The 12792-nt window shown below is 45.2% G+C and overlaps 1 protein-coding gene across 1 annotated transcript; it reads right to left on the reverse strand.

Moving 5' to 3' along the window:
- Nucleotides 1–1396: 1396 nt before the first annotated feature.
- LOC135915041 (uncharacterized) lies at nucleotides 1397–7071 on the reverse strand. Its single transcript, XM_065448018.2, has 2 exons — nucleotides 6741–7071; nucleotides 1397–2189 (listed from the first exon to the last, which is right to left on the reverse strand). The coding sequence occupies exons 1-2, from the start codon at nucleotides 6809–6811 to the stop codon at nucleotides 1424–1426; spliced, it is 837 nt and encodes a 278-aa protein (XP_065304090.1). The 5' UTR covers nucleotides 6812–7071; the 3' UTR covers nucleotides 1397–1423.
- Nucleotides 7072–12792: the final 5721 nt, after the last annotated feature.

Raw genomic sequence — 12792 nt, forward strand, 5'->3', positions numbered from 1 at the left:
GCTGCACAGCGTGCTTTAAAGACGATGTAATTAATAATAATTTTAACTACATGGTGCCGAAATCTGCAAAAAATTATATAAATTTTCATCCGCCCTTTCTTTATTTTCATCTTTTCACCGTTTTACCTACGTAGCCAATCACGCCGGTGTAACAGTGGCGCGGCAGTGTTCGAGCCAATGACGATGGTATAAAAGCTGAGACGATGATGATGATGATGATGATGATGATGATGATGATGATGATGATGATGATGATGAAGAATTTTTATTCGAGAATGAATGTGCAAATTGCCTACATATGGGAACAGGAGGGCGGGGGTAAATAGCAGGCAAACGGTAAGGAGAAATATTGCAAGAGATAGCCAATATCCCCTCACGTGCGAAGTTCTACACGAACAGTAGCACGGCGCTGGCTCAACCGTCGCTGTTCAGTGCTACCAATACTTCTATGCCTTAACAGAAAATTAAATAGGCAGTTGCAAAAACGAAAAGACCATTGGGGCACATTACCGACTTGCCCTGAGGCCTTAACAGCTCCGGTGGTTTCTATGCTCAGCGCTGGTGTTCTAGGTCACTGGTCGACATTCCTGCCTATCACTTCTGTTTCAACAACCTTCCTGAGACCTGAACACAGCTCAGGAACCCACTCGCCCTTCAAGTTGATTCTTATACCGAGTGGTATTTTACGAATTGTGGATGTGAAAAACCGTGCAAAAGTACATCGCTTAGATGCTGAAGACGTATCTAAACTAAAAAAAAAAAAGGAGGGGGGAGGGGGGAAGGTTTACGGGTAAAACGACTGTCTGATTATTAGGCACGCCGTAGTGGGGGACTCCGGAAATTTGGGCCACCTGGGGTTCTTTATCGTGCCCCTAAATCCAAATACGCGGGTGTTTTTCGCCCCCGTTTTAAATTCGGCCGCTGTGGCAGGGATTCGATGCCGTGACCTCGTGCTCAGCAGCCCAACACCATAGCCACTGAGCAACCACAGTGGGTTAGACAGAATCTCCGTGCACGTGGACAAGCTAACCATCACGTTTGTTATAAAAAATCTGCTTTCTTTGCGTAAACAGAGAGAGAAAGATGGTGGTGTCTTGGGATGTTGATGCTGCATCCTAGATTTTGGGTGAACCCGCGGTATTCAAAATGTGCTTCACAGGTGCTTTCCGTCGTCCACGATGGCAAGACGATCTCGGTCAAAGTAGCATCAATATTTTGGAAAGCTGGCAGCAAGCAGGTGACTATACTCCTGTACACGGTCGCACATATCTGACTTTATATGTGAGATGAATATTACAAGCAATTGCTTTCGAGTGAACTTTGAAAACGATTGAAAGTAATGCGACACAGTGCACGAAGGCACGAGTTCTTGAGACGAGCACCGAAGATGCACTGATAACACGACAAACAAAGCAACGTTTTATTACGACGATAACTTAAAGCCCCCGCTGTCTAGCATCCTCTGCAACCCGGCCTGAATGATGGGCCTAAGTATAGCTAGCTTAACGGCCGTGGGTGGCCGCTCGAAGAACATGGTGACTGGCCTGCCCGAGATGGGCGCGAACGTTTTCACCTCGATCTCGACCGCGTCCACGTACACGATGTCTAGCGACGTGATCTCCACGTGTCGGTTCGGGTCGTTCCTGTTTACTCGCACTCCGACGTCCATCTCGAGTCCGCTGAGCGTGTAGGAGACGTTCCTGTCGCTGTTGGCACCGAACAGGATGGAACGCCTGCGGTGCAGCACGATCGAAGGCGACAGCCTGAGCGGTAGCAGCGCTTCGGCGACGCTCTCGTTGCAGAAAGTCTGCGGGGTTCCGCGCAGCGACAGCGTGTCAAGCCCGTCGATCGTCACGTTCATGCCTAGCTCCTGGCCGATCTTGAGCGGCCTCGGGTCCTCCAACACGCGTTTGCCGAACGTCAGCAGCAGGTTGATGGTGTTGGTGAACTTCTGCGTGCCCTTGCAGATGTGCTTGGCGAGCCCTTTCTCGCGAGGCTTCGAAGCCGTCGGTCTCTTTGTCGTCGTCGTCGTCGTCGTCGTCGCGATGTCCTCCTCTTGAGCAGCGGCCTGTATCGGCAGCAGGAGGACCAAGTGCAGCAGTGTCAACAACGCTGCCAAGGTCAGGGCACGCGCCGGACAACGCGCGGCGGCTGTTGCAGAACGCCGCCCCCGCATCTGAGGAGAGCGCCTGTAAGGAAAGGGTGCGAGAGAAGGCGAGGTTTGCATAGATTGAGATCCAAACTTCCTGCATAGCTACCGCCATTGAAAGAGGAAAGAAAGGAAACAGAGAAGAGAGTGAGCGGCGGCTGCGTAAACGAGGCGTCGCGGCGCGACCGTGACTGGCGTGTAGCGTTGTTCGGTATGCGACGCTCGATGCGCCGGTGGCCGCTCTTTCAAGCATGCGGCGACGAGGAAAAGGTCGAGAAGCGCACGCGTGCGCGTCAGCCTTACGTTACGTGAGTATCGACGCTGGCGCTACAAAAAAAAAAAAGACTTCTTCGTACGCTGTCTGTGCCTTTACACGCGCCGGTATCCCGGAAGGTTTTCGAGCTATAGAACGGAGGCGCGATGTGATCTGAAGCGAGTTGGCTTATCTTGCCAACCACGTAAGCGTTAGTGACGTCCCCTGTTTATGGACGACCATGAATAACTAAATAAACCTGTTCTCGCGCGATTTGTAGAAGTGCCGTGGGGCAACGAGTATACGTAACCGCGGCCCCTAGGCCGGAATCAATGCGTGATGCTATCCACCGAAGCCCCGCTGTACGTCGAAACACTTGAGTGTATATAGCTACCATGATGCTTAAACGCGTAAGTTGTTTTTTTTCCTTAATAATGTTCGCCTTGCTCCTTGATGTATTCAAGGAATGAGGTTGATACAACGGGCGACCCAATGGCGACTTATTTGAATTCAGTGCAGTGCTAGTGGACGCTTCTTCCAGTAATAAAGATACAAGGTTAATAACCATTTAAAGAGAGCATAAGACATAGAAGGAGGAAATATAGAAGCTATAGTGCAAACAAAGAGTCAATTTTTGTTAGTTTGTGTCAGTCTGACTGGAGGAAGAGGTGTGCGACATGTGGATGTTGTAAAGCACCACAGGAAGTGGGAACGGATATTGTACGCTACACTATGCCTTCAGCAGCTAAAGGTAACAGCAGCCCGCAAAATATGCAATGGGCATTCAGCGAATCTCGGCTGCAACCAAACAGCCAACAATAGTGCACAGAGAAATCAATTCCCGACGTTCTATTTTAACCGAGAAAGGCCGCTATTTGAGATAAACAGTGCACTCTGAAAAATACAATAATATTTAAATATTTTCAGGAATGACTTAAATTTGAAGTTCCATTGATCGTGCTGAGCGCTAAGAACTAAAGCATGAACAGCACACTAGCGCTTCTTGCTGTAACTGCTGCTGTGGTAACCCGGACGATATAAAATGCTGTTGGTACGAAGTGCCTATCTGCCTGCGCTACAGGAAAGTAGAAGATGCCACACCAACAAAAGCCCATGTAGCTACCCTCATCGCTATAAAATGAACTGCAAAGGTGTAGCAGTCAACGGAAATATAAAGGAATGCAACGATATTTCTTGTGTGCATGCTTAGATTTGAGTGCACATCATTTACACAGCTGCCGAACTCATATGGGCATCGCCGTGGTTGCTCAGTGGCTATGGTGTTAGGCTGCTGAGCACGAGGTCGCGGGATCGAATCCCGGCCACGGCGGCCGCATTTCGATGGGGGCGAAATGCGAAAACACCCGTGTACTTAGATTTAGGTGCACGTTAAAGAACCCCAGGTGGTCGAAATTTCCGGAGCCCCCCACTACGGCGTGCCTCATAATCAGAAAGTGGTTTTGGCACGTAAAACCCCATATATTATTATTACTCATCTGGGCATGTTGTCGCGAGCAAATGTCTGGAAACCACAGACGTGCCAAGAAAGAAAAGAGAGAAATGCGAACGCTGCGGCCGGGGACCGAACCCGCAGCCATGTGCTTACACGGGTATCCACATATCCACATTCCACATAGCCACAAAGCCACAAACAAAGCCACATGCCACAAAGCCATGTCCACAGAGCCACATAGACAGGCGTTAAACATTCCCAGAATTAAGCATCAGGGAAAGCAAGATTACCTCAGGGCTGACCAAGCCACAGTAATATCGACGCTATCGTAATGAAATTGATTTTCATTGTCATGGTGCTGTTAGTATTGAGCGGCAAACTCGCCTGGTTTCAGGCAGTGAACGATGACGATGATGATGATGACGCAGCAGCGCGAGCTGGCTTTATCCTCCAGTTCACCATATTGTTCCGCGTACACCGGTCTGGTTTCGGCCTGTGACCATTTTTCACCGGGTTATCGCATTTATCAAGTTATTGCTCGGCGCAAGACGCGCCCACTCTATCCGAAATTCATTGAACGTTGTCGACGATTCAACAAAAGAAGTGCCTTGTCTAATCATATTGAACGCCCTGTGAGCATAGCGCACATTCTCATATGCCCACGAGTGCCAGCGATGATTCAGAAATACACGGTGGTACTACATGCATGTGTACGGACTTGACCTAATACTGACGAATAGCTGACGGACTTAACCCACGCGATCAGTTGCGGGGACCAACGACTGTGCGCGCGCCACAATCGACTCAGCAGAAGTGGAGAAGGGAACCTGGTAAGTGACGTCATACTGACGTCGCAGCAAACCCGTAAAATTTTATCTTGCAATACTCTCTGACTAAAGCACATAGCGGGTATTACGGAAATGTTGAGCTAAGGTCTGTTCATACATGCCTCAAATTGAACTGCAAGAAATTTTAAAATGAGTTAGTTCGAAGCTGATCGAAACAGTAGGCAATGCATCATTCATGTTTATTATATTATTTGATTGAGTGATCGATTGAGTTACTGACTGAATGATTTTGAATTGAAACTGTTGGCAACCTGTACAGTATGTCACCGGCTTCCCTGCAACGTCAAATTGGTAAATGAACAATAAATTGTGACAGGTGTATAATATATATATATATATATATATATATTGATGACGTGTCTTGGATATGACTGCTTCCATTCGATAGAATATGATAGCAGACCTGCCGAAGTGCCCTCCCCCTTCCCCCTCACACACACACACACACCTTTCTTTTTTTTAGAGGAGCAGCTTTTTCTTGCAGAACTCGAGAAAGGAACATGTTTACTGAATCACTCAGAAAACCCTGGCACCAGGTGAAGACATGAATGAAAGGTATTCTAACCACCGCTTCTGTTAGTGTTTCAGCAGAAATATGGAGATACTATTCGTAATTTTTCGAGCGACGTCTATAACAACTGTGGAACTTATTAGACCTCTTGGACGATGTGAAAATTCTCAATATTCGTGACACAAAATGAAAATGCTGTTACCATTATTGAGTCATAATATTGTAAATTGCTGGAAGCTTGTACAATGAAACCTCGATTTATTTAAGGACCTGAAAATTATATAATTAGATCGTGAACTGGGCGTTATGTCCAAAACATTTAAAACACTCTTGCGAAGACTTACATCGTTTTATCCAAGAGAAAAAAAATTATTTTGCCTGCTTACGCACTTATCGCGAAGAGTGACCCCATTCAGCGTGTCGCTTACACTTCGCGAAAAAAAAATTTCGTTAAATTGGGTTTCGGTAAATTGGAATATCCAGGAATATCCAGGACTTTCCAGGAATATCCTTAACGCTTTCTTCTACAGCTCTCCTACTTAGTCCCCATGAGAATACATACAAATTGTGTTTGGAAGTAATGAGTAATGGCTGAAATTATATTGATCAGATATTCTTCCTCTATTAGCCTAACTCTTATTCAGTTAACCTCAACGTTACATGTGCTGCGTCAAGACGATGTTATAGGAAAACAGGTGGACGGACGGCATAGATGTTTATTATATCCACTTTAATCGTCCGAAGGACAGAAGACAGTTACAGAGTGATTTGCATACTGAGAACCTCGTGGTGATAAACTTCCTCATAAGCTTCTTTCAGGCCACTGTACTTCCTTTACCAGAAATCAGCGTGTGAGCTGAGACTAGAGTCTGTCAGCTTCATTCTTCCACTTTGTTCCCTGTAGTTCCCTGCTTGAGTAACGCGTCAGCCACGCATAAGAAGGTTTATCAGTTTTGTCTATCTTTTCTGCCTCTCTCGCTTTGCTAACACTCCGGAGTTGTAACTTTATCCGTCTAATGATCTACTGCTGCTTTCCACGTCCGCGATACTTGTACCTGGAAAGCTCCCTCGTTCATCCATGACATTACTTAACTATCGACACGGTTCTTAGCATAAAGAAACCATTTCTGCTTTCGCTGCGGTGATTCTTTTGCTTGCGTAGAGCACTCAACGTGAGCGAGGCAGTCAAAGCCCCAATAGGGGACATAGTGTTCGAGCTATACATGGAAAGCGCGCGGGCTTGCATGTCTTACTCTGTCCGTGACACTCTATCAGGCCGTGACGGTCAAGAGCAGTAATCAACAGTTGTCGAACAAGGGACGTCTTCGTAACGAACGTTTCGACAAGCGGACTTCTCTTTGTCAGGGCGAAAACAATACGCCTCGACGAAGAGAAGCCTATACTTGTCGAAGCTTTGGCTTCAGAGACGTTCCTTGTTCGGTCAGTGTTGATCATTCCGAGTTACAGTCTCCCGGTGAACTTTTGTGTTGTTTGGATTAAGAGCAGTAAGTTTTTTGCCCACTCACTCGACGCCGCTGCGGTTGCAGGCTGCGCTGTCGTCGCCGCGTTGCCGTTGAAAGCTTCCATCGTTCTTCATCGTCACCACTTCGAGCAAAACGACCGCCAGGTTTGAGACCCCGGAGCGGCCTCGCAAGGCCAGGGGCCCCGGTATGGCGGCCGCGGTATAAGCTGCCGCTCGATATGCTCACTTGGCCGATTTGATTAGGCGCCTCTCATAATCGATGCAGCGTCTCTTTCACGGATCGGTGGAACGTCTGCCGCGACTTCTCATTTCTTTCCGGCACGAGGAACACGCGCAAGCGTCAGGGCGGGAGAGGAGTGGTCACTGGACAACAAGCGAACGCATTCGCGGCTGTCCTCCCCTCCCTCCCCCACACTCTTTCTCTTTTTTCGCTTTGACCACCTTGACTGAGTGCCATTTGGCCCGAGGGGTCGCGTTGCTCGTTCTGCGAGGACGGCGGCGACGGCGCGTGCGGTGATGCGTGCACAATACGAGGAGCGCGGATTGCGCGCGCAGATATTGCGTGTATCTGAACTGCTTCCAGTGCGGTTGCGATAGCGCGGACTCTTAGATTCTATAGCGATCTGGCAATACACTCCAAGCCACTTCCCTTGGAGACGAGGCCTCTGGCGAAGGTTATATATAACCGAAGTAACAGGATTGGAAAGAGGAATGGCTATAGAGAGAAAGAGGAGGTGCCATACATGAAACGCATTGCGTAATCCTCTCTTCCTGAAGGAATCTGCACTGTGATGTGAGAAAAGTGGTCATGGTCGTGCCTGAGTTTTCTTACTTACTTCCTCTCTTTTTCCTTATTTCTTTTTTGAAATTTGGCTTCAGATCTGTTTGTATTATAGGGAATTACAGCTTTGTCTAATCTGACTTGCGATCGCTGAGGAGTCTGGAGCATTTAACGCGTTCCTATAGGACAATATTATTTCTCTTTTTATTATTTGGCCACAGTGCAACACGGCGCAAATTGTAAATAAATTAAATAGAGCACATACAAAATATTTCTCCTTGAGTTTAGAGCCCTGTGGCAGTTCTTAAAATGCAATTCATTTATTCCAGTCTCAACAGAACGCGGGAGAGAACCGACTAGCTAGGTATAAAATAGGCCTGCTGATTATAAAAAATTTTATTATTTTCGCTTACTTCTTTTTGTAGGGTTAGCATGCTTCTGTTCCTGCTATTACCTTCGTGCGTTATGTTTGATTCTCAGCTTTTTTTTTTTTTTTCGATGATTCCCGGAAGTGTTGGGTTATTACCTCTATATAGCCGGATATAAGGGACTTTTTCCAATGCATTTGTATTTTTTAAGAACGAATAACCAGAGCAACACGAGACAACGATGACACTCCGATAGCAATGCTCTCTGAAACGGCAGATACTGTTCCGAAAAGTGCATTCCTGAGCGGGGAAGATAATTTGCCAAATTTAGACTCGACTATCAGTAGTAGATAACATTCATCCCGCGTCTGCTACGTGTTTAGTGAACACTTAAGTGTTCTTTGTATTTCCCAATATGTAAAAGGTCCTGCGAGACATAATGACATCTTGGATTTAGTCTTATGCAATGGCCCCAACATTGTTTCTAAAGTGTTTGTGAGCCCTGGAATCATTGACCAACGCCAGTGCGACAGATTTAAATATATGAGGCGCCCAAGTGCTGGAGGTAATTCCAACAAAAATATGGAAGTATGAGCACAGAGACTTTGACGCTATTTCTGCGGAATTAGAATTGTACTTCCCAACATTCATGCAGTTAGTGCAAAACTTTTCTCTTTTAGCGTCGTGGTGCACTTTTGATGATAAATGATCCTTTTCATGATAGGTTACTAGAAGTAGTTTAGTGGTATGTACGCTGTAGAATGCTAAAAAAGGATCACTATACGAAAACCGTGGTTTAATGGCCATGTCCGTAGGTTGGTGAGAAAAGCGAGGCGTTCATAATAACTTTATTTTGTCTAACTAGCAGGAAATGCGAAGCGGAAGCATGATCCTCAAAGCCACAATAAAAAAATAAGCATTCATTTATTTCCCATTTTAATGATAGTCTGAAGAAAAGCACAAAAGAGTTTTGGAGACTATGTAGAAAAGAGCCAGAAAGACAATATGAGTGCTCCTGCTTTGACCATGCAGGTTAAAATCATAAGTATTGATAGAGAAAATAGAGAAAAAGCTGAGGCTTTCAATGAATACTCCACGTTGGTATTCACTCAAAGTGTGCCTGGCGAGGTGGTAGCACTTGCCGTAACGTTACGCAGTCTCCAATGCCGGACGTTCAGAGTGACGTTAATGGGGCTGACTGCGTGCTACGACACATAGGCAGAACGAAGGCAGTTGGTCCTGGTGGATTATCGCCGGTCGTTCTTAAGAACTGTCACACCATTATTGCACAGTATTTGAGCATAATATTCGACATCACACTTAACAATGAAATTGTTTAACACGACTGGGGAGTTGCAAACGTCGTACCGGTGCATAAATCAGGGGTATAAAAAAACTCGTTGAGGGTTCAGGCCGATCTCGTTAACAGCAATTTGCTGCAAGTTGTTTGAGCACATCATTTACAGTGAAATGGCCAAACAGCTTGATTCAATCAACTTATTCACGCCTTCTCAGCATGGTTTTAGAAATGAACACTAATTTGTCAAGCAGCTAGTTGAATTTCAGCATTACATCTCGCGTTCTTTAGCCTGTAATTTCCAAGTAGATGCAGTGTTCCCTGATTTCCGTGAGGCTTTTGACACGGTGCCACTGAAGCTATTAGAACTTGAGCTGCTTTCTGTATACATAAATCTTAATGCAGTTAACGAATCAAAAGTTATTTATATCATCGCCAACAAACCGTGTTCCTTCACCGATCAAAATCATCAACCCTAACCGCAATTTCCCGTGTTCGGCTGTTCCTAATTTATATTATTAGCATTGTTTAAAATATTACGTCTCCCATTTGACTTTTGGAGGTGACTGCGGGGTGTTTGGGGAAATAAAATGACGGAAATGTACCGAAACGTTGCCGAGTGATTTATGCACAATAGCCCAATGGTGCCGAAAATGAAATATGAGCCTAAACGTCTGGAAATGTTGCTGCATAGCATTTACCAACCGTGTCTATAGATTATATAGAAGTTAAAGCATCAACTATAGCTGACTAATTATTCTATATATACAATAATTAGCAACGAGTCGGGCTATAAGTACCTTGGTGTAAGTCTACACTTTTCTGAGTACATCGATGTTGCAGTGGCAAGTGCGAGTAAAATGTTATATTTCAGGTGAATAAATTGAAAGCGAGCTTCGCAATCTTTAAAACAAACACTTTAATTTTGGTACGCATGATCTACACTATACTGTGGTTACGTAATATGGGACCATGGTCAGCGATATCTCATCGATAAAATGGAGAAAGTGCAAAATCAAGCTGCTAGATTTTGTATGTAGTATCATCCGTCCACGAGTATTCCTTAAATAAAAATGCCATTTGTGTGGCAACGTTTTACGATAACAAGGCAAGAACTACGGCTTAAATTTATTCACAGTATCTATTACAATCAGACGGCCATTAAAACCCACAAATAATTCTTACAACCGATGTACTCTCGCTTCGTCGACACAAGTCAAGCAAGATATTAGAGTGCCCGTACAAAAAACGCACTTCTGGTAATTCGTCTTTTTTTAAATAACACAGGAATGGAACTGGCTTACAGATGACGTTGTTAAAACAACTTAGGATTATCTATTTCTTTCTCTTCCTTGTGGCAAGGTCAACATCAATCAAATTATTTTTCCCCGATGCGCACTTATTGTAGAGAACGTATTTTGTAAATACTTAGGCGTGTATTGTACCTATTTTTGCATATTTGCACATTTAAAACATTTATATCTTGTACAAAGATCTATTGTTACTTGTGCTATGTTATAAGCCACGCACCCGCCATTGCGCAATGTCTTGTGGCATTGTAGGTAAAATGTAAATAAATAATAAAAAAATCAGTGGTGGATTATGTTTATAAAGAAACGGTTCGCAAGATTTGCTTGGGCACAACTTGCAGTAGCGATTGGCTAATAGTGATACAGACGTATCCGCAGTCAATGGGTTTCAGCTTTTAACAACTGTAACCATCGGCACCATGTAAACCGTAACAATAATTGGATGCCTCGTTCTGTGAGGTGGTAAGACAGGACATAGTGTTCTGCCTAGCTGAATATTGCAAACCGCTCACTGTCGCACATGTTCGGAGGCATCTGCTAACGTGAGCTGTGTTCTCATTGGGTATGAGGAAATTAATTTCCAAAAGCGGAGCGCGAATGACGCCGTGACGAGCCACCGCGCCGAAAGCGTATTCCAGCCGTCATGAAAAGGTTGCGCTCATTGTGCCTTTGACACGGGCACGTGATGGATCACGCGTGCGTAGCACCTTCCGCTCCCTGGCCTTCTATACTTACCTTTTTTTTAAGGTATGTATCACTCGCCACATTTTGAATATACTATATGTGTCTCAGATGCTGTCGCGGAAACGTATGCGGTAACGACATGCGTCAATTGTGTGCCATCCGTGGACCGGCATGCCAGGCGTGTCGTATAAGGCAAGCCTCTTCAGACCAGCTTTCATAAAAGGGCTCCCCGTCCCCCTACATCACTTTTTTTTTTGTCGAGATGCGTCGGGTCATCGAGAAGATAAGGAAAGTTTCACAGCCTCGGGCAGAGCTTATCAACTTCGCGGAGCGCTGTTTAATGAAAGAATCTCTGGCATGTCAATCATTCACGCTAGCCATGCATGGTACCTTATGAGGGCTCTTAAAGCTCTTACCTGAAGAAACGCCCTTCCTTTCTTTCTAATTTGCTGTCAACACATTCAGGAAAAGGGCTTTGGAAGAGTGGACCATAACCCAACGTATTAGTGAAGCATAGTACCGATAGCAGCTTCTTACAGTGCACGTTTTGGCAACTTAGTCTAACAGCCAGGCACTTAGAGCATACAGTATCGGTTAGGGCACATAGTAGCGTGCCTACCGACCAAATGCACTTACCACAGTTCACGACGTTTGTTTATCTACACATCATAAAGCCGCGAACGAGCTCCTGCTTTGACAAGGGTCCTTGCGTGATGCTCGTCCGTCGGGAAGGCGTAAACAGTCGCGTCCCTCACGGACTTCTGCTACCAGTGAGTCACTTCCTTCAGCAGCTCAATTTTGTTTGTCTGGATGAAACTGACCGAAACTTTTTGCGCTGAATAAATTAGTACCATTTGCTTCTTGTACGTCGGAGTCAGTTACGAGCTGACAGTCTTTAAGCATTGCTTCAGAATTAATAGTCTGAACCTTTGCGTCAAAAAGTTAATCATCCTATTCTTCTTAAATACTTCTGTAATTTCTACGTCGAGTCGTTTCAAAATGTATGCTTCAGTGGTTAGCGTAATCCCGAGGAAACAGCTTAATTAACGCATCTTTTCTATTTAAAAGACTTTCAAACATAATTCTGTGGGTGGGCAGCGCAACCCGGACAAGGACGAAAGGAAGAACACAACACGAGCGCAGACTAACAACTGGTTTATTATTACAAACAGTTTCAAACAGTTTCTTCCAAAAATCCTGCATGTAAAAACAGTGACGCACTCTTTAGTCAAAACCATACGAAGTCACAAACAATGAAGCCGGGGAACGCTTAGGGGAAGCTAAATCCTATTTATAATTGAAAGGCAGAGAGAGAGAGAGAGAGATGCAAATGAGAGAAAGGCAGGGAGGTTTACCAGACTTAAAACCTCCGGTTTGCTACCCTGCACTAGGGGAAGGGAAAGGGGAAGTAAAGACGGAAAGAAGAGCATGACAAAAATAAAAGCGTGAGAAAAAAAAGTATGAAAAGAGATGAAATGGGGTCATTATAGTCTTTCTAATAGGCCACTGTCATTGAAAGGCAAAACATAATAATGTAAAGGGAGGTGACAGTGGGTGAAAAGATGACTTTCTGCAGGTGGGAGTCGCACCCACGCCTTCCGTTTTAGGTGTGCCGTGTACCATTTAAGCATCCGCAGCCGCCGTCCTCCTGTCAA

Source organism: Dermacentor albipictus, chromosome 1, assembly GCF_038994185.2.
Source record: "Dermacentor albipictus isolate Rhodes 1998 colony chromosome 1, USDA_Dalb.pri_finalv2, whole genome shotgun sequence".
Lineage (NCBI taxonomy): Eukaryota > Metazoa > Arthropoda > Arachnida > Ixodida > Ixodidae > Dermacentor > Dermacentor albipictus.